At 44.7% G+C, this 22793-nt stretch overlaps 2 protein-coding genes across 2 annotated transcripts in view; both read left to right on the top strand.

Moving 5' to 3' along the window:
- Window positions 1–553: 553 nt before the first annotated feature.
- folr (folate receptor) lies at window positions 554–10614 on the top strand. The gene is made up of 5 exons (XM_017682886.2): window positions 554–875; window positions 2644–2773; window positions 4214–4402; window positions 8228–8363; window positions 10025–10614. The coding sequence occupies exons 1-5, from the start codon at window positions 847–849 to the stop codon at window positions 10285–10287; spliced, it is 747 nt and encodes a 248-aa protein (XP_017538375.1). The 5' UTR covers window positions 554–846; the 3' UTR covers window positions 10288–10614.
- A 9859-nt stretch (window positions 10615–20473) lies between these two features.
- inppl1a (inositol polyphosphate phosphatase-like 1a) overlaps window positions 20474–22793 on the top strand; it is a 64958-nt gene continuing 62638 nt past the window's right edge. The window contains exon 1 of the mRNA XM_037546710.1: window positions 20474–21594. Coding sequence (XP_037402607.1) covers window positions 21422–21594 — 173 coding nt within the window. The 5' untranslated portion in view covers window positions 20474–21421. The remainder of the gene's footprint in view (window positions 21595–22793) is intronic.

The raw sequence follows: 22793 nt of genomic DNA, 5'->3' as shown, positions 1-22793 counted from the left end.
TAACACGTGGGAACAAGATCCTAATGCGAGGCCATGACTTAGTAAGGCATGGGAACGAGATTGCAGCCTACTAAGTCGTGGTTGGTGTAGTGTAGTGGGTAACACCTCTGCCTTCTAGACTGGGGTTCATTCCCCCCCTGGCTAAGCCCCCTACACTATACCAATTAGAGTCCTTGGGCAAGACTCCTAACACCGCCTTCGCCTACCTGTGCAAAAATGATCCAATTGTAAGCCGCTCTGGATAAGAGCATCAGCCAGATGCCATAAATGTAAATGTGGCCACGCATTAGGATGTCATTCCCACACTTTACTAAGTCATGGCCACGACTTAATCATCTCGTTCTTTAATTTCTTTAGTGATTCATTTCATGTCAAAACGCTCTAACCCGGGTTAAGCTCCCGTCCGCAGCCCGTTGTTCGGTCTTCTCGCTCCACCTTAAGTGGTGCCGTAACCTCGTCACGGTCGTTACTGAACCTGCTTTATGGCGAGTCACGCCGCCGTCGCTGCCGCGATTACAGCAGGTCACGCGCAGCCGTCCGACGTAACCAGCCGTAAAAGGTTATGCGGCGGTCATAAAGGTTAATAACGGGGTTGGCGCGTGGCCGGTGCTGAAAAGGCTCGCGCGGCTGAGGGAGCTCCTCATTCTCTCCCTCAACTCCTCCTCGGCGCCTCCGGCTCGCCCTCGACTCCTCCTCGGCGCCTCCGGCTCGCCCTCGACTCCTCCTAACCCTCGGCTCTCCCTCCCACAGCGCTTTCAGCGGCGGCCAGAGCCGCGACCGTCCCGCGGAGCTCCCCGGTTGCCGGAGTCACTCCGCCTTCATTACCGGGGTGATCAACACTCGAGCATGGAGCTGCAGTCCGCGCCGCCCGCCAGGTAAGAGGACAGGAACCTGCTTACAGGAGAACCTGCTGGAACACAGCAGGACGGGTCCAGTTCACCGGGTCAGAGATGATGTTTCCTCTAAATACTGAATTTAGAATTAGCTCAGAAATGACTTTTATCTCCAAATACTCACTTAATGTCCTCAAATAAAACCGCCTGACTCAATATTTCCTGTTTTAAAAATCATAATGACATTTTCTCAAAACTTGGAATGAGTAAATCCTTATCTTCTCTAAAAAAGAGAATGACGAAAGAATCATCTTGAAATATGACTATTTAAAAATTGACTTCGTGTCTTGAAATGAAAAATGAAATTAGTATCCCAAAAATAATGACTTATTTTAATGAGTAATTTAGAATGATCTCAAAAAATGACTTTTGAAAATAATATTTTAAAATCTCAATTTAAAATGTTAAAATAAGTCGAAATATGACTTAGCATCTCAAAATAAAGATGTTTTCTCAAAATGTTGGCTTAATATCATGTGACAATGACTGATTATTTTTAATATTGATGTAGTATCCTTAAATAATGACTTTTCTGAAAAGTCGACTTAGTATTTCCAAGTTTCTCGAAGTATTTCAATATAATGACTTTCCAAATTTTTAACTAGTTCCTCAAAAATAAAGTCGTTAGAATGACGTCTAAAACAGTGACGTTTTAATCATTCATTCATCTTGAAATAATGATTTTTTAAAAATATTGACTGCAAAATAAAACTTTTCTTGAAAAAGTGACTTAATATCTCAAAATAGTGGCGTTTACACAGCCAGGTCCCACTGATGTGGGCAGCCGCGGTACTGGACTAAAGCTCCTGCTGAAGCCTCGAGACGAAAAACGTCTGCGTGAACGTGGAGGGACACGTGTTCCATGGTTAGGCTCTAATATGACATCACACAAACATCACGGTGGTCCAGGTCTTGACTGAGATGTAAAACGCAAGTTGGAGCTGAAACTCTGCAGGACTTAGTTTGCACCTTTAGTTAAAAACATGAAAAATAAACGTGTTGCCTTGATTTGATCTCTGCTCTCTCTCTCTCTCTCTCTCTCTCTCTCTCTCTCTCTCTCTCTCTCTCTCTCTGTCTCTCTCTCTCTCTCTCTCTCTCTCTCTGTCTCTCTCTCTCTCTCTCTCTCTCTCTGTGTCTCTCTCTCTCTCTCTCTCTCTCTCTCTGTCTCTCTCTCTCTCTCTATCTCTCTCTCTGTCTCTCTCTCTCTCTCTCTCTCTCTCTCTCTCTCTCTATCTCTCTCTCTCTCTCTGTCTCTCTCTCTCTCTCTCTCTCTCTGTCTCTCTCTCTCTCTCTCTCTCTCTCTCGCTCTGTGTCTCTCTCTCTCTCTCTCTCTCTGTCTCTCTCTCTCTCTCTCTCTCTCTGTCTCTCTCTCTCTCTCTCTCTCTCTGTCTCTCTCTCTCTCTCTCTCTCTCTGTCTGTCTCTCTGTATCTCTCTGTCTCTCTCTCTCTCTCTGTGTCTCTCTGTCTCTCTCTCTCTCTCTCTCTGTCTGTCTCTCTGTGTCTCTCTCTCTCTCTCTGTCTCTCTCTCTCTCTGTCTGTCTCTCTGTGTCTCTCTCTATCTCTCTCTGTGTCTCTCTCTCTCTCTCTGTCTCTCTCTCTCTCTGTCTGTCTCTCTGTGTCTCTCTCTATCTCTCTCTGTCTCTCTGTCTCTCTCTCTCTCTCTGTCTCTCTGTCTCTCTCTCTCTCTCTCTCTCTCTCTCTCTCCCTCCCTCCCCTCGTCCCCCTGCCTGTTCTGTTCTTTTGTCTCTAGAGCGTTGCTGGCCTTGGCCTTGCTGATAGCTCTGCCATCATGTTGTCTCTGTCTGGATAAGCTGAACATGTGCATGGATGCCAAACACCATAAAACAGAACCGGGCCCAGAAGGTGAACTCTACAAGCAGGTACACACGGGACAGAACCCACAGGAAACATGTTACATACTCCCCCACCCTCCCGACCCCACGCACTGCGCATGTTGATCTCATATTCGTACGGTCAGAGTCTAAGAAGGTAATCATTGTTGCAAGTGCAGCAGTTGCGCAAGTTGTGCCGCTTGTTAGAGATTGTAATGCAGTAAAAAGGCACAAACTCAAAGCACGAAGTGGAATTGGACATGGCCGCTTGGTCACTGTCCAAAACCAAATATACTCCGCTTATTTCAGTGTTTATTTTCCTGCATGATTTGAACACAGCAGCTGCTCCTTTTGTAACTCTGAAAATACATGTTTCAGGCCAAAATCCTCTCAAAACTATCATAAAACAAGCTATAAAGTCATCAAGCCACATATTCATCACCTCAAGCTTTTAGAGGCATTAAACCTCTGGTTCCTGTCACCACTACATTCTGACTATGTTCTCTAGAGCAGCGCGTCTCTCATCAAACCACTCTGAGTGACTTTGTTTGCACTCTAACAGTAATAATGTGGCAGGTTTTGTGTAATTGGTGGAATTCTGGGGTATAATGGTAAATAATATACCCCAAGTCTACATGAGTCAGACAGTAATCAGATAGTGGGGAAACTCCAGGTCTACATGAGTCAGACAGTAATCAGATAGTGGGGAAACTCCAGGTCTACATGAGTCAGACAGTAATCAGATAGTGGGTTAATGCTTTTTTTAAACTCTTATATTTCGTCCATAATGTATTTCAGTTCCAGTGTCGCTCCAAAAGTACTGAGAAATCTGATTACTGAGCTCAAATCCAGCCTCTTCATTCGGATTCTTATTCAGATTTCTAGACCATAATCTGATCTGAGAAATGTATGAAGTAAACAGTTTACGTGATCATTTGAATAATCATTTCTGCAATTGCAGAAATCTGATTATGATTGAATTATTGAGCGTAACTTTTGTTATAATTATATATATATACATATATATATATATATATATATATATATATATATATATATATATATATATATATAAAATTAAAACTTTTGTTTTAATTATATATAAGTAAGCCCTCTGGTACTACACAGTGGAATGGAATTGATATGATGTAGTAAAGCTTTATTTTCATCCATATTAAGTCACCAATCATTTACTGCTTTCACTGCTGTACTTTGACCTGTTTTTTCATTAATATGTAGCAGTGATAACAACTTGGACACACCTGAAACTGTGTGAACTGCATGATAACTACTCAAATGATGAAGTATGTTTATTTAATGTTGTATAAGGTTTTTTAGGACAACATTAAGACTGCCCTTGCTTGATATGTATACGTCCCAAAGGTAATGTTATGAAAGATAGAGTATCCATTAGAACAGCCTTGCTCAGTTTGGGGGAACAATGCCTCTCTGAGTATCTCTTTCATGCCCCCCCCACTTCCCCTACAGTGTGCTCCATGGCGTGAGAACGCTTGCTGCACCGCCAACACTACAGCAGAAGCACATGAGGACAACTCTTACCTCTACAACTTCAACTGGAACCACTGTGGGGTCATGAGTGAACAGTGCAAGAGTCATTTCATCCAGGACACATGTTTCTACGAGTGCTCTCCACACCTGGGACCCTGGATACAGCAGGTATGATGTGCAGGTAACTAATAAAACCTAGTCTAATTGTTGCGGACTGAAATCCACCTCTGTACGTGGGCGAGTCATAATTATTACATAATCGCCTGATTGCTATAAGTATCCGCATTTGTTACTATTCACAATGATACACTATATTTCCAAGAGTATTCACGCCCCCATCCAAATCACTGAATTCAGGTGTTCTAGTCACTTCCATGGTCACAGGTGTGTAAACCCAAGCCCCTAGGCCTGCAGACTGCTTCTACAGACATTAGTGAATGAATGGGTCGCTCTCAGGAGCTCACTGAATTCCAGCGTGGTACCGTGATCGGACGCCACCTGTGCAACAAGTCCAGTCATGAAATTTCCTCACTACTAAATATTCCACAGTCAACTATCAGTGGAATTATAACAAAGTGGAAGTGATTGGGAACGACAGCAACTCAGCCACGAAGTGGTCGGCCACGTAAAATGACAGAGCGGGGTCAGCGGATGCTGAGGGGCATAGTGCACAGAGGTCGCCGACTTTCTGCAGAGTCAATCACTACAGACCTCCAAACTTCATGTGGTCTTCAGATTAGCTCAAGAACAGCGTAGAGAGCTTCATGGAATGGGTTTCCATGGCTGAGCAGCTGCATCCAAGCCTTACATCACCAAGCGCAATGCAAAGCGTGGAATGCAGTGGTGTAACGCGCCACCACTGGACTCTAGAGCAGTGGAGACGTGTTCTCTGGAGTGACCACGGTTCTCCGTCTGGAAATCCGATGGACCAGTCTGGGTTTGGCGGTTGCCAGGAGAACGGTACTTGTCTGACTGCATTGTGCCGAGTGTAAAGTTTGGTGGAGGGGGGATTATGGTGCGGGGTTGTGTTTCAGGAGTTGGGCTCGGCCCCTTAGTTCCAGTCAAAAGAACTCTTAAAGCTTCAGCACCAAGAGATTCTGGACAATTTCCTGCTCCCAACTTCGTGTGAACAGTTTGGGGACGGTCCCTTCCTGTTCCAACATGACTGCGCACCAGTGAACAAAGCAGGTCCATAAAGACATGAATGAGCCAGTTTGGTATGGAAGAACTTGACTGGCCTACACAGAGTCCTGGCCTCAACCTGATAGAACACCTTTGGGATGAATTAGAGCGGAGACTGTGAGCCAGGCCTTCTCGTCCAACATCAGTGTCTGACCTCACAAATGTGCTTCTGGAAGAACGGTCAAAAATTCCCATAAACACTCCTAACCCCTGTGGAAAGCCTTCCCAGAAGAGTAGACATTTACATTTACAGCGTTTAGCAGACGCTGTGATCCAGAGCGACTTACAAGAAGCACTTTGTCTATCTAGAGAAAGTATCTTTGCTAGTTACCAGTAGGTTAGAGACAAAGACAGTCCTGAGCTCAGATACTGCAAGAAACACAGTCACTGTAGATGCAGAGAGAAAAGGAACAGAGTTAAACACAGAACTCTGTGCCATACAATACAATACAATACAGTAATCTACAACACAAAGTGCAGTACAATATACTGCAATCAACACTTAATTCAATGCTGATTTAAGTGCTGTGTAAAGAGACGGTCTTCAGTCTGTGTTTGAAGACAGTATGAGACTCTGCTGTTTGGACAGCCAGTGGGAGTTCATTCCACCACCTGGGTGCCAGTACAGAGAACATTCTCGACGCTTGTCTTCCACGCGCCTTGAAGGATGGCGGGTCAAGCCGAGCTGTACTCGAAGCTCGAAGGGCTCGTGGTTCAGTTCGAGATTTCACCATTGCCATCAAGTAGGTATTGGGGCTGGTCCATTTTTGGCTTTGAAGGCAAGCATTAAGGTTTTAAATCTGATGCGTGCAGCTACAGGAAGCCAGTGAAGGGAGCACAGCAGTGGGGTGATGTGGCTGAACTTGGGGAGATTGAAGATGGATGAGTTGCAGAGGCTTGATGGTCTGCATGGGAAGACCAGCCACGAGCGAGTTGCAGTAGTCAAGCCTTGAGATGACAAGACACTGCACTAGCACCTGGGTGGCCTCTGGGGTGAGGAAGGGTCGGATCCTACGGATGTTGTACAGGAGAAACCTCCATGACTGAGTCAGGTTCGCGATGTGAGTCGAGAACGATAACTGGCCATCCAGAGTCACACCAAGACGTCTCACCTCTACAGACGGAACAATCAGAGAGTTCTCGAATGAGATGGCAAGATCATGATGAGGACCTGTAGTTGCACTCTTGCAGCTCACTCTTGCTAGGATTGAGCTTCAGGTGGTGAGCTGCCATCCATGAAGAGTTGAAGCTGTTATAGCTATAAAGAGTGGGCCGACATCATATTAAACCCTATGGATTAAGAATGGGATCTCACTCAAGTTCGTATGCGTGTAAAGCCAGACGACCGAATACTTTTGGCAATATAGTGTATGTTTGGGAGCGTTTTCATTTTTAAGGTTGAGGAAAATAAAATAAAACACTTTTATAAACACTTATGGACAAAACAGTTTTAGGTTTCTTTACATTTTTAGAGGGCAGTGGTAAGTTTGTTCGTTTGATGTTTGTTAATAACACCATCAGAAGGCGAACTAGAGCTGGTCCGATCAAAATGCCATTATAACATCTGTTGTCCATAAGATGTTATTCCAGAACTATACACACTTTTTATTTTTTATTTTTATTTTATTTTATTTTTTACTTATTCCCTTTGGCAAATTCTAGTCTGGTCTTTCTGTTTTTTAAGCTCATCAGTGGTTTGAATCTGGTAAACCGTCTATATTTACTCTTGATTGTTGCCTCTGGCCCAGATGTGCTGACCTCCTGGAAGGTGTTCCTGAGCTGGCCAGTTATGAAGGATTTTATCTTCACCAGCAAAATATATTTTCCATTATCCACCTTTTTATTCCTGTGGACTTGCAGGCAGTTTTTTGTGTTTGTTTTTGTTTTTTTTAAGAATGTACCAAGCAGCTGATTTGTCCATGTTTTTTTTTTTATCTCTCTGAAGGGGTTCGTTTAGACTTTTGAGCTTAATGATGTTTTGCTTCACTGGCAGCTTTTTGATCTTCATATTGAGGGTAAACAGCGACAGATTCCACGTGGAAGCTGTAGACCTTTTATCTCCTTATCTGTGAAGTAATGACAGAGTGAGGGAGAAACACACAGCTGGCCAATTCCATGGTCACTTTGGAGCCCCTAAAAATTTGACGATGTAGCATTTCAGACTATACTGTCCAGATTTGGAAACAAGCTGCAAAAACATTGGACACATTTGCATATATACGCCTCCTCTGGCTACAGCAGTTTAGCTCGGCCCATTCACACTTAAGTTATAATAAGTGTTCCAGCCTGGGCGGCTTTTAGACTGAGGCAGCCAATCAGAACAGAGGTCACTACATACCATTGATGTCCAAACAAAACTACTAAAAATACCTACAAAAAGTTCCAATTTGATTGTAAATGAATAAAATAAGGTTTTATTTATTTATTTAAAAGTCATTTTAGATCAATTTATCGACCCATTCAACATGACATTTTGACACAGTATAAACAGAAGCTGGCAGATCCGACAGAGACGCTACTCATAGACATTTTATTGGGTGCTTAAAGAGCTGTGGTAATTAGATGAATTGTGACAAATAAAACCACAGACATGTCGTAACTGGACCTGATAGGAAAAAACAGGAAACTGTAGTGTCTGGGCCCATTTGGGTCCAATACTGGCTGCATTCTCATAAAACTGACCAGTACAGAGTAGTAATCCATGAAAACAGTATGTCGATGGATAAAACCTGCGTTTTATTTCGTCTAGTTTACTGAAATGAACACACTGCAGTGTCTGAGTTGGTCTGAATGTGCGTCCGGTGTTTGCAGGTGGACAGCTCCTGGCGTAAGGAGCGAATACTTGATGTCCCGCTGTGTCTGGAGGACTGTGAGGGCTGGTACAAAGACTGCAAAGACGACTTCACATGCAAAGACAACTGGCACATAGGCTGGGACTGGAGCTCAGGTGACTCTCTCTCCTTACACAGTATATTCCGTCCAGTCTTGGCTGCAGTCACAGTCTTTCATTTGTTATGGGAAAGCTTGGCTAGTGCTACATAGCAGCTTAGTTAAAGACCTCCTGCCCTTAAAATGTGTTAATTGAATGGTCAAGTCCTGTTTGGTGGTTTAATCTAGTTATATAGGCAGATGCCTGTGGTTTACATGTGAGTTCACATCGGTCTGTTAAACACAGGATTTCTCAGTAATGAAATAAAAGCATTTTGGTTTGTGACAAAGCAGCTTAGCTTTGTGCGTCATGAGCTGAAACCTGTCCGATATACTAAGATGTGCTGCTGAGAAGATTTAAGACATAAAATACATGATAAATTCATTTAAAATGACGTCAAACGGCATCAAATGCATATCACACATCTGTCTGGTAAAATACGATGTAGGGCTGTTCCAGCATGGAGCGTTCTCCTGCAGTAGCTTAGCAAGCCACACGTTAGCTTAAGACCCTCATTAGCACTGGAGGCTAGCCTAGCTTAGTGAGCAGGCCTACGTAGAGTAAACGATCCTTCACTCCCTGAAAGACGTGGAAACGTCGGCTTGTCGAAGGAACATCGAGCGGTTTTCTAACGGCTGGCGCGGTTAGGCTAGCCACGCTAAGTTCCCTCAGAGCCCTCAGTCCTGTCTGTCCACATCAACAGCAGTACGACACGTCAGCGAGCGAGAAGGTTCCGCGTAGCGGGTGTTTCACCTTTTCTTGACAAGCCTTTGTAATATTTGGTTGCGCCTCATCTACAGCTGGTTGAGTCGTCCTTTTTACCCGTCACCAATTTAGCACAGCTACTCAACGCTGACTTAAGCGCCAGGTTTCTAGGCTCCACGTGAAGAGTTAGCTGTTCTACCACAGGTAAGCGTTTGTACGGTGTCGTCAAGCTTTTCCACTTTTAATATAATATAATCGTTCCACAGGTCATGTTGGAGCAGGGAGTCAAACTCACTCACTAAAAGGGCCAAATTCAAAAAATCTCAAATCTGTGGACCAGACTGAACGTTGGGCTGTAACCCGAACTGACCATCTGCAAAACCTTCAGCAGAGAAACACAGACACTTAGACACTTAGAGTAAACCTTGAAATATTACATGAACACTTGAAATACTCAAAATGTAAACGTCCCCAGGAGTCCAGTCTTTTAACCCTGCCTGTCTGATTGAACTCTAGAACCCTGGCGTCATTTCTTTGCTCCAAATTCATTAATACTCAGTTTCTCCATCACTTTCACAATGCAAAGAACCCTTTAATCACGCAGAGGGTTCTTTGAGTGTTCATGGTTCTAGATAGAACCATTATCTTTTGGTATCTGATACATATCTGATACATTTACAATCACCTGTATATATTTTAAAATCATCTGAAAATTGGACAATAATGTAAAACATTTTTACAATTTAAACAGAGAAAGGAACATCAGAATCGTTGTTTCTTAAAAACAGTACTTAAGCGTCTGTGAAGTCACTCTTATGACTAAAAATCACTAAAATAAAAATTCCAAAATAATAATAATCATTGTTTTATGTTTGTTTATGTATGAATGTATGTTTAACTTTAATGGCTTCAAACTTGTGGGGCACCGTTTGAATGACCCATGAAACACAGGTTCACACGCCCCTCCTTTACAGGCGTGAATTACTGCCCTAAATACGCTCATTGCCGCAAGTGGACCGAGGTCTTCCCGGACGCTAAGAGCATGTGTGAGAAGATCTGGTCCAACTCCTACAAGTACACCACGCTCACCAAGGACAGCGGCCGCTGCATGCAGATGTGGTTCACCGGACTCAACCCCAACAAAAAGGTCGCAGAATACTACCTCAACCGGGCCCCTGGAACCGGCACGGGCCTCACGCTCTCCCTCGCGGCCGTTCTGTCGACGCTCCTGCACTGAGATCAATAAAACAAGGGAAGGACAACGAAAGGGTTCTGCTCTTTATTGTGTTTGTATGTCTCCCTGTTTAATTCTGTTAAAGTAACACATTTACTTGGGGAATGTAGGCTAACTGTCTCTTTGAGGTAAAGTACAATAGAGAACAGAGCAACTTAATGAAACGAAATCATGTTATTTTTGGGGGACTCGCTTTTTTACATAGAAAATAAAACTGCATTTTCCTTTCTAGCTACCATCGGCGAAACGGGAAGTGTCTGATAGGCACGACTGTGTAAAACAATGATGTAATGTCACACGTTATAAACATTAAACATGTGTTGCTGCCTATTTCAGCAGACTCCTTTCTGTTCATCATGCATTCCTCAGCCAGCATATCCTGGGTCATTCTCCGCTCGGAGTGGAGTGGGAATTCAGATGGATGTTTTTAAAAATCAGTTTCTTTCATCCCGAAATGAAATAATCTTAATATGTCCATTAACATCTCCTATTATCATGTATGCAGAAAGGAGTGAATGCAGAAATGACTCCCGCGGAGAACACGTGCAGCGAAGCCCCCGTCACGGTTATGAAGATGGTTGTGCGAATAACCACTAAGTGTCAGTATTGCATTGATTGATTTTTCCACTGTTGCACAGAGAAGGGCTGTGCGTGTAAATGGCAGGAATTTTAAACGTATTTCAGAGTTTCAGCAGTTATTTCAGTCACTTTGCTGTTCAGGTGAAGGTTTGTTTGCAGTTACTAAACGTGGTTTTCATAATAAAAATAGATCTACTCAAAATAATGTGCACAGCAGTGGTCCTGGTGGTCCCACTGAGGGGTACAGCATGCAGAGAAACAGATGGACTGCAGTCGGCGACGGTAGGACGACTGCAGAGCGACTGTAGAGCGACTGCAGAGCGACTGTAGAGCGACGGTAGAGCGACTACAGAGCGATGGTAGAGCGACTGCAGAGTGAATGTAGAGCAACAGTAGAGATACTGCAGATCGACTATAGAGCGATTGCAGAGCGACTGTTAGAGTGACTAGAGCAACGGTAGAGAGACTGCAGAGCGACTAGAGAGACTAGAGCGACTGTAGACAGACTAGAGCGACAGTAGAACGACTAGAGCGACTGCAGAGCAACAGTAGAGCGACTGCAGAGCGATGGTAGAGCAACTGTAGAGTGACTACAGAGCGACTGTAGAGAGACTGTAGAGCGACTACAGGGTGACTATAGAGAGACTGTAGAGCGACTACACAGCGACTAGAGAGACTGCAGAGCGACTGTAGAGCGATAGAGTGCTCCTGTATGATCAATGTAGCTGATAAAATGGATTATAGATGATAATCCATTTATATATGGATTAAAGAGGCGCTCCGATCAAAAACGGAAGGATGTAAGTGTTAAATCTGATGTAAACATGTGAGACTTTCCAGTTTAGAGACTACAAAAAGGCCCCTTCTGATGACATATCTGGGAGGTGAGCGTGGCTTTAAAACATACCACTGCTTCTTTGAGACGGGCTGCCCAAAGCAGAGGGAAGCTAACGGTGCTAATAAGCTGAACATCACATTTTTATTGATCAGGCTCTTTACAGCCGTGAAGGGGGTTCCAGCAGCTGGTGTGGTGTGAGGTAAAAATGTAGCACTTCCTGCTGGAAAGGCACAGAAACCATTAAAGGTTTAGTGTTTTCAGGATGGATGCTAACTTTAACGTGCCTCGTTAAATGTAATTCCCCTATATGATCCAACAGCATCGCTCAATTCTGTTCAATTCAATTTAATTCAATTCAGTTCAAGTTTATTTGTATATCTATATTTTTACAACGATGTTGCCACAAAGCAGCTTTACAGATGTTTGAAAACACACAGTTACAGCATATAATCCCCCAGTGAGCAAGTCAGAGGCGATGGTGGCAAGAAAAACTCCCTCAGACTGGAGGAAGAAACCTTGGGAGCAACCAAGACTCACAAGGGGAGACCCGTCCTCCTCTGGTCAAACAGTATTTACAATTTAATAAGCTAAATACCAAATAGGCTAATAGGATCTCTGTTTGAAGTTTGGGTGGTAAAGCTTTAGAAACTGCACTGGTAGAGGCGGTCTCTGACTGAGGCAGTCTCTGACTGAGGCAGTCTTTATGAACAGTGGGAGAGCTGAAACAGTCTTATTCTCAATGCTGGTACATCTGGATGGCACAGTGATGTAACTGAAGGTGATGTATAAAGACGTATAAAGGTGATGTAACTTTATACGTCAATAAGAGAATTTTATAGTCAATGCAGAATTTGAAAGGAAGCCAGTGTAACGCTGATAAAACTGGGCTGATTTCCTGGTTTTAGTGAGAACTCCACCTGCAGCTTTCTGAACGTATTGAAGTTTATTTAGGTTCCTGCTGGAGCATCCTGACAACAATGCATTACAGTCTAGCCTTGAAGTTGTAAAGGCATGTACCAATTTTTCATCGTCATGTAGAGATAACGCATTTAACTTTGCAATGTTTTGGAGGTGATGAAACGCTGTCCTTGTAATATTAACTGTATGTTGATTAAACGTTAGATCTGAATCAATTGTCACACCAAGATTTTTAGCTATTGAACCAGGTATTACAGAGAAGTCAGCAAGATTTAACATTAAATCTGAACATTTATTCTGAGCAGCCTTTGGACCAAGAAGAAGAACTTCTGTTTTAATTGGGTTTAAAAGAAGGAAATTCTGCAGCATCCAGTTTCTTATACCTTTTACAAAATCATCTATTTTATTTTTTTGCCAACATTGTCTTTATTGATTTTAACAAATTGTAATGTTTACCACAATATTCTAAACATATCTAAACACCCGCACAAAAAAAACCCAAAATACAAACCATGAAAAAAATAAGAAAAAAAAAATATATATATACATATACATACACATGCACATATACTATACACACACCTATACACATACATATATATGCCTATATACATATACACACATACATACATGTAACTTGTAATTTTTAAAAATGTAGATAAGTTGAGGGTATTGTAAGAGTATTAAAGTCATCAAATCATTGTTTACTTGCATGACTTCTGAGCACTGGATGGGGTTACTTATGTTACTTATGCAGTGGGTTACTTATGTGGTCTTATGATCTTACAACATCTGAGTTAAATCTGTATTCTCTAGATAGTCGATGAATGGACCCCAAATACTATAAAAGGATGAATACTTACCTTTGATAGCATAAGAAATTTTTTCTAAGGGCAAAGTTGTAGATAATTCACCATTTCTCTATACCTGGCACACTTGTTCTTTTCCATGATACAGCAAGAACTCTTTTAGCTAATAATATACCAATTTCTAGAAACTGTTGATGTCTTTTTCTGATTTTGTAATTCATTGGATATAAACCTAATAGGAAGAGCTTTGGGTCCAATGGTATCTGTATACGCAGGATGCTCTGGATACAGTCCCTCACTGCTTCCCAGTACCGTCTTATGTGGACACACTGCCACAGACAGTGAAAGAGTGTCCCCTTTTCTTTACCTCACTTGATACACACATCAGGTATAGTACTATTATATGGATTGAGCCTTTCTGGAGTTATATATGTACGTAGCAGCCAATTATATTGTATTAATTTAAGACGCGAGTTTGTGAGTGAGCTCTATTGCATGCCTTCTCCCAATCCTCAATGGAGATGTGTCGAGATGCCCCGTTGGCCTGTCTGGAGGTGCCCCATTCGTGGTTCCAGCGTTCCAGCCATCTTTTTGCACTCTCTTTGTACTGTTGTTCTTGTTTCTGTTCTGTTTCTTCTGTGCGGGTCGACCCACGGGGGTTGGGTTCCTCGGACTGAGCCTTGGTCCCTTCTAAGGTTTCTTCCTCTTAAAGGGAGTTTTTCCTTACCACTGTAGTCACCACAAAATTGGCTTCACTGTGGTGATGCTCATAAGAGGCGTGGACCTGTTTTTTTTCTGTAAAGCTGCTTTGTGACAACCTTGTTGTAAAAAGCGCTATATAAATAAACTTGAATTGAATTGAAATTGAATTGAATGTCCTCCTGTACGTCCCCTCTCCATGCCTCCAATCTCTCTATCGATGATTCTAAGGATTCACCCATTAAAAGGTTATATATGTAGGAAATAATACTCCTCCCCAAACAATTCTTAACCATTCATTTTTAATTGTATTAATTGCATTTAATTCAATTGTAAATATTTGATAAAATGGTTACGTGATATATTTATCAGCTATTTCTTCTAATGACATAAGCAATTCACTGCCGTTATTATATAAATCTGCTATTGCTTCTATTCCTTTTTTAGCCCAAATTTTAACCCCCCCCATCATACCTCCCTGATGGAAATGATTCATTGCCCCATATCGGACTAAACAAAGAGAGAGAGTCAATTTCTCCCAAATATTTTAATACTTGATGCCATACAACAATCACATTTCTAACTATGGGATTCTTAGTGCTTTTTTAAAGATTTTTAGCCGTGTAAAGGTAAATGGGAAGGGTAGGCCCAAAAGATGGCCTTCCATCTCTCTCCACAAGGGAGCATCTTTTTCTGTAAAGTAGAACATCAATCCCCTTAGCTGTGCTGCCCAATAGTACCAAAGGATATTGGGGCACCTAAGCCCCCCTCTATCATAGGGTAAGTATATCAACGACATGCACAACCTGGAACATCTCTTGTTCCATAGAAAATGAGTAAAAAGGGTCTTTAAATAAGAAAAGCAGTTATTTGGTGGTGGTAATGGCAAATTTTGAAACAAATACAACAGTTTAGGCAGTACATTCATTTTAAGAGCATTAATTTTCCCTATTAGTGACATTGGTATAGATATCCGTCTGTCTAGTGAAATTAGAAATTTCCTGTATCAAAGGTTTGTGGTTAGTTTCTACAATATTCTCAAGATTTGGTACAATTTTAATGCCTAAATATGTGAAACAGTCCAGAATATTGAATTGGAGGGTCACCCCGGGTGGATTTTTTCTTCCTGCATGATTTGATGGCATTATAGAAGTTTTAGATTTATTTATTTTATAACCCGAGATCTTCCCGAATGTGTTAATCAAATCCAACAAGGCAGCGATAAACTTCCCCAAATCCCTAAGAAAAAGAATGACATCATCTGCATATAATGCTAGGCGGTGTTCCTGATCTCCTATATTTATTCCGGAAATGTTGATATGATTCCTTACTTTGCACACGGTTCTATTGCCATGATAAACAATAGTGGAGACAGAGGATCCCCCTGTCTACACCCCCGCTTCACCTGAATAGCTTTTGAAACAATTCCATTGGTCAGTATTTCTGCATTTGGTTCTGTATAGAGCAAATTTATCCATTTGCAAAAATTCTCACCCAGCCAAAAACGCTCAAGAATTTCAAATAAGTAGGGCCACTCCACGCGGTCAAAGGCTTTTTCAGCATCCAGTGATAGTAAAGCCGCTACATCCTTTTGGTAATAAAGTTGTTGTTTAATGTTTAACACTCTTCTGACATTGTGGAAACCCTGTCTGCCCCGAATAAAACCGTTCTGATCCTTTCCTATTATCACTGGTATTATTTCCTCAATCCTTCTAGCTAAGATCTTGCATATCAACTTTACATCTGCATTCAGAAGGCCTCAAATTCTCACATTTATTATTCAGTTTACCAGGTTTTGGCAACAAGCTAATCAAAGCTCGTCTTAGAGAGGGTGAAAGAATTCCCTCAATAAATGATTCCTTAAACATTTCTAAAAGAGGAGTCTGCAGTCTTTTCTTAAGCCTTTTATAGATTTCAATAGGCAGACCATCTGGTCCTGGTGTTTGTCCTACACTTATACTATCAATTGCTGAGGATATTTCCTCCAAGGTTACGTCTTGCTCTAAATCCATTTTAAGTACTTCTGGTATTGAGGGTAAATGCATTTTATCTAGAAAATCTCTCAGTTTTGGATTGTCATGAGGAGTTTCTGACCTATAGAGTTCTCCATAAAATATCCTGAACGTTTCATTTATTTCCACTGGGTCTACAATTTCCTCTCCTTGTTTATTCTGTAAAGAAGTAATACTCCTTCACTCTGTAACTGTTTAATACGCCAAGCAAGTACCTTCCCTGCTTTTTCCCCCTGATCATAGAAAGTTTGTTTAAGTCGTAATAGGCTCGTCATTGCTTTGGATGCTGATAATTCATGATAATGTGCTCTCAACAGTAGTAAATTTTGATGCACTTCAGGGGAACCTGATTGGTAATAATGCTGTTCTAACTGTTTTATTTTTGCTTCCAGTGCTTTCGCCTTCTGATATGTCTGGTTAGCTTTCGTACTAGTGATACTAATCATCTGACCCCTAATAAAGGCTTTAAAAGCTTCCCACCTTGTACCAGCAGATGTTTCTGTTGTGTTTGTTTCAAAATATAATTTTATTTGCTCATCCAGGTGGGAGACAAAGCCAGGTTCTTCCAGCTATTTTTGTTTAAATCGCCATCTTGAGGTATCCCACACGACTCTGTCTCTACTGTGAATTCTGTGCTTGAAGGTGCCAACCCTAAAACCTCTGGTATCCAGCTCTCTAGAAAGCCACATGCATCAGAGCCTTCTGCTCCCTCAGGTAAACCAACCAACCTTAAGTTGGATCTTCTCGCTCTTGCTTCCAAGTCCAATACTTTTTCCTCCAGACTTTTTTCACCTTGCAGTGATTGCACTTTACTCTGCAGGGTGGTGACATTATCTTCGGGTGCTGAAATCCTCGCCTCTGCCTGTGTGACACGTTCTGTGCAGTCCGTAACAACTTTCCTCACGTTTTCGATGGCCACTAGAATGCGATCAAACCTGATGGAAAACTCCGACTTCATCTTGTCGATAGCTGCCAGTGTAGTGTCAGAAGTTGCTTGCGAGCCATCTGTAACCGCAGGGTTATCCGGCCCTGGTGCTGTGCCTTCGGATGCCTTGCTAGCATTAGCCGTTTGCTCGGTCTCCATAGCTTCGACGCTAGCCGCAGAGTTAGGATTATTGGTCGGCATTGCGAACTTCAGCAACTTAGGTTGAAGAGTTTGTTTGCGGCTTAGGCTTGCTTTTTTGTGTCGTTGGCATTACCTTCTGTTTTCTGATAGGTTGAGATAAACAACCGTCCCAAAAACTTTTTTTAGAAAGGATTTAGTTGACGAGGTAGCAGAGCAGATTAACACGTGTCCTCTCAGCAAGCCGCCACAACCGTAATCTTCTATTTTATTTAATCTGGATTTATCATCTGGTTTGGCTGATATGTACAGCTGTGTATCATTTGGATAAGTGAGGATGTTTGGATAAGTGAGGACAGGTGTGCTGAGGGTGTTTTGATAAGTGAGGACAGGTGTGCTGAGGGTGTTTTGATAAGTGAGGACAGGTGTGCTGAGGGTGTTTTGATAAGTGAGGACAGGTGTGCTGAGGGTGTTTGGATAAGTGAGGACAGGTGTGCTGCGGGTGTTTGGATAAGTGAGGACAGGTGTGCTGAGGACAGGTATGCTGAGGGTGTTTGGGTAAGTGAGGACAGGTACGCTGAGGGTGTTTGGATAAGTGAGGACAGGTGTGCTGAGGGTGTTTGGATAAGTGAGGACAGGTACGCTGAGCGTGTTTGGATAAGTGAGGACAGGTGTGCTGAGGACAGGTATGCTGAGGGTGTTTGGCTAAGTGAGGACAGGTACGCTGAGCATGTTTGGGTAAGTGAGGACAGGTGTGCTGAGGGTGTTTTGATAAGTGAGGACAGGTACGCTGAGGGTGTTTGGATAAGTGAGGACAGGTGTGCTGAGGGTGTTTTGATAAGTGAGGACAGGTGTGCTGAGGACAGGTGTGCTGAGGGTGTTTGGATAAGTGAGGACAGGTACACTGAGGGTGTTTGGATAAGTGAGGACAGGTGTGCTGAGGGTGTTTTGATAAGTGAGGACAGGTGTGCTGAGGGTGTTTGGATAAGTGAGGACAGGTGTGCTGAGGGTGTTTTGATAAGTGAGGACAGGTGTGCTGCGGGTGTTTGGATAAGTGAGGACAGGTGTGCTGAGTACAGGTATGCTGAGGGTGTTTGGGTAAGTGAGGACAGGTACGCTGAGGGTGTTTGGATAAGTGAGGACAGGTGTGCTGAGGGTGTTTGGATAAGTGAGGACAGGTGTGCTGAGGGTGTTTTGATAAGTGAGGACAGGTACGCTGAGCGTGTTTGGATAAGTGAGGACAGGTGTGCTGAGGGTGTTTGGGTAAGTGAGGACAGGTGTGCTGAGGACAGGTATGCTGAGCGTGTTTGGGTAAGTGAGGACAGGTACGCTGAGCGTGTTTGGATAAGTGAGGACAGGTGTGCTGAGGACAGGTATGCTGAGGGTGTTTGGATAAGTGAGGACAGGTGTGCTGAGGACTGGTATGCTGAGGGTGTTTGGATAAGTGAGGACAGGTGTGCTGAGGACTGGTATGCTGAGGGTGTTTGGATAAGTGAGGACAGGTGTGCTGAGGACTGGTATGCTGAGGGTGTTTGGATAAGTGAGGACAGGTGTGCTGAGGACTGGTATGCTGAGGGTGTTTGGATAAGTGAGGACAGGTGTGCTGTGGGTGTTTGGGTAAGTGAGGACAGGTGTGCTGAGGGTGTTTGGGTAAGTGAGGACAGGTGTGCTGAGGGTGTTTGGGTGAGGACAGGTACGCTGAGGGTGTTTGGGTAAGTGAGGACAGGTGTGCTGTGGGTGTTTGGATAAGTGAGTACAGGTGTGCTGTGGGTGTTTGGATAAGTGAGGACAGGTGTGCTGTGGGTGTTTGGATAAGTGAGGACAGGTGTGCTGAGCGTGTTGGGGTAAGTGAGGACAGGTGTGCTGTGGGTGTTTGGGTAAGTGAGGACAGGTGTGCTGTGGGTGTTTGGATAAGTGAGGACAGGTGTGCTGAGGGTGTTTGGGTAAGTGAGGACAGGTGTGCTGAGGGTGTTTGGATAAGTGAGGACAGGTGTGCTGAAGGTGTTTGGGTAAGTGAGGACAGGTGTGCTGAGGGTGTTTGGGTGAGGACAGGTACGCTGAGGGTGTTTGGGTAAGTGAGGACAGGTGTGCTGAAGGTGTTTGGATAACTGAGTACAGGTGTGCTGTGGGTGTTTGGATAAGTGAGGACAGGTACGCTGAGCATGTTTGGGTAAGCGAGGACAGGTGTGCTGTGGGTGTTTGGGTAAGCGAGGACAGGTGTGCTGTGGGTGTTTGGGTAAGTGAGGACAGGTGTGCTGTGGGTGTTTGGATAAGTGAGGACAGGTGTGCTGTGGGTGTTTGGGTAAGTGAGGACAGGTGTGCTGTGGGTGTTTGGGTAAGTGAGGACAGGTGTGCTGTGGGTGTTTGGGTAAGTGAGGACAGGTGTGCTGTGGGTGTTTGGATAAGTGAGGACAGGTGTGCTGTGGGTGTTTGGGTAAGTGAGGACAGGTGTGCTGTGGGTGTTTGGGTAAGTGAGGACAGGTGTGCTGTGGGTGTTTGGGTAAGTGAGGACAGGTGTGCTGTGGGTGTTTGGGTAAGTGAGGACAGGTGTGCTGTGGGTGTTTGGATAAGTGAGGACAGGTGTGCTGTGGGTGTTTGGGTAAGTGAGGACAGGTGTGCTGTGGGTGTTTGGATAAGTGAGGACAGGTGTGCTGTGGGTGTTTGGATAAGTGAGGACAGGTGTGCTGTGGGTGTTTGGGTAAGTGAGGACAGGTGTGCTGTGGGTGTTTGGATAAGTGAGGACAGGTGTGCTGTGGGTGTTTGGGTAAGTGAGGACAGGTGTGCTGTGGGTGTTTGGGTAAGTGAGGACAGGTGTGCTGTGGGTGTTTGGGTAAGTGAGGACAGGTGTGCTGAGCGTGTTTGGGTAAGCGAGGACAGGTGTGCTGAGCCTTTCTGTGCTGGCTGAGGCTGTCCTTCCCAGCAGAGTGAAACACGTCCAGCTTGGTCAGTCCGTATTCGCTCTAATCTCCGTCCTGTCTGTCTTAAGGTGTGTATTTCATTGTTGTAGCTCGGAGCTTTTTCTGGTGAATCCTCTTCAGTTTTCTAGGCGCAGTGCTGTCTGAGCTTCACCAGAACGTATTTTCTAGGCAGTCTGTTCAGCACTCAGCAACTCACTTCGGACAGGCCGATTTGAGACACAGCCACTGTTTTCCGCCGCTTCCCTTTGGAACGATGCTCCAAAATGGCTGCGGCAAGCGGCCCCCTTCGAAGTGCGCCCTTCGAGGCCGCGGTGCTCGGTTTGGAGCGCATCCCCATGACTCGCAGCCTCGGGGGGGAAAATCTAAACAGGAAGTTTGTAACGTTGAGCAACTTCACGGCGGCTGAGTTACAGCAGCGCTGGACATTCCTGCCCAGCCTTTATCTCGACAAACGCGCTTTCTGAGCTAGATTCATTAATGGCGACTAACAGGCGGAGAGGACAGGAAAATCCACACTTCCCCTGAATGACTCGCCTTGGAGTCTAAAGGCGACAGTTTTACTCCACATTCAGTTTTATTCCGTCCCGGGGAGAATAAGCCTGGAGTTTTATAAAGGACCTGAATCGGCTTCTTGCTCCAATTAAACCGCTCCACCTTAAATGGTGCAGCAGCTCTATTCTAATTTAAGGTGGAACGGGGAAATTCGAGCTCCGCTCCCTCGAATGCGGGGAGCCCGTGGTCTGTGAGTGGCTGGCCAGGCTCGCTCGGGTGGGAGATTGATTTGTCCATGTGGGGGGCGATGAGACGTGCCCACCAGCTGCTGTAGCCTAGCGGCCAGTCCGGAGGGCGGCTCTCCCCGCAGCGCAGCGGCTTTCCGAAGAGCTTTCGCTGGTTTGTCCAACTGGGAAAGCCGCGCTGAGGCGCCCGCGCGCCCGCGTTTCTCCCTGAGGGACAGTTAGTCGGGAACCGGGATGGGAGGCAGCTAGGAGCTAAAAGTCGCGGTGGAGGATTTTCCGGGTTTTCCAAACTTCCCAAGTCGGACTGTCTGCGCTTATTCGCCGCGGGAAAAGCGGAAAACCTCCACTTCATCTAATGGGAGACTTTCAGGAACTGTGAGGGAACTTTTGGCGGCCGTTAGCCTCGTTAGCATCCGCTTGTTTATCCACTCGGGTTTATTTCCCGAGCATTATCGCTTCTTCTCGGGATCCTAAAGTCAGCGGGACGCTAAAAGCCCCAGCCGCGGTTCTCCCTCTCGGGGAGCGACATCCGTGGGGCACTTTCGTGTGTCGAGCCCTGCCACGATGGCAGGCGGCGGCGGCGCGTCCCCGCTGGGATCGGCGGCTCCACCACTGTGGTATCACCGGGATTTGAGTCGCGCTGCGGCCGAAGAGCTGCTCGCCCGAGCCGGGAGAGACGGCAGCTTTCTGGTGCGGGACAGCGAGAGCGTCACCGGGGCCTATGCCCTCTGCGTGCTGTAAGTCTGCTTTACTCAAGTCTCTGTTTAAAGGGAAAGTCCGCCACTTCTTCACACTTTCTGAGTAGCTCGGTCCATCGGAGGCGAGCACAGCGGTTCTGAGCGGTTCGGTCTGAAACGCTCCGCTCTAGAGAAACTCGCCGAGTCAGGGCTGCCCACAGTGGTGGTGATGGGAACCAGACGTCCGCTCTAAAAGCTCCTCACAGAAAGTTCCTCCACGAAGTGATGAGATATGCGCTGCCGGTATCTGTCGCATTAGTTTGTGATATAGTTTTGACTAAAATGCCTTTTAATCCGCTCATTTGAAGCCATTCATGGCGGAGGGATACATGCAGGACGTAGCTGGACAAAATAGTCCCAGAAGAAAACTTATTATTTCTAATTTATGTCTTTTTTTTTCAAGTTTATGACTTTAACCGTCAGAAGCAAAACAAATGCCAAGTCAGAGGAGGCGCGCTGGAGGTTTTGGACGGTAAATGAATTGTGTTCGTGCTGTAGACGTGGTGACTCCTGGTTCCCATCACCACCAGTGATGGCAGTGGCTCCACATCTCGAGGACCGAGTTACTGAGAAAAGTGGTGGCGCTCCCCCTTAAGGGCGAGGCCGGGCTCGAGCCCTGTTCTGTCAGAGTGTGTTTCTCAGGTGTGCAGAAATAATAACAGGTGAGTTTCCCCGCAGAGGTGGGCCGCGTGGAGTCGGCACCACCAGTACCACCGCGATACCTGCAGGCCTTTCACGCTCCTGTGTCGCGATGTGCTGTGCTGAGGTTTGGACTGTGGGATGGGCGAAGTGGAGCCGCCTGTTGTTGTGGTCAGTGGCTTCATGAATAACATCAGGACACCTGAGAGGTCTTAAATTTGGAGTGGACAGAATGACCGCGTCTTTAGTTCTTTAGTGTGGTGGGAAAAATCCACACCGTGGACGTTATGGTGCTTCCACAAGGCCGTTCTACAGCACTGAAGGGCTGGAATGAACACAAGGCTCTAAGTGGGGAGGGTGGTGTGGTGATATGGTGATATAGTTGTATAGTGATGTGGTAATATAGTTGCATGGTGATGTGGTAATGTAGTTGTATAGTGATGTGGTAATGTAGTTGTATAGTGATGTGGTAATGTAGTTGTATAGTGATGTGGTAATGTAGTTGTATGGTTGCATGGTGATATAGTTGAAGGATGATAGAGTTGTAGGGTGGTAATTTA

This window comes from Pygocentrus nattereri, chromosome 17 (assembly GCF_015220715.1).
Source record: "Pygocentrus nattereri isolate fPygNat1 chromosome 17, fPygNat1.pri, whole genome shotgun sequence".
In the NCBI taxonomy this organism is placed as follows: Eukaryota; Metazoa; Chordata; class Actinopteri; order Characiformes; family Serrasalmidae; genus Pygocentrus; species Pygocentrus nattereri.
This window is presented reverse-complemented; position numbering and strand designations above follow the sequence as displayed.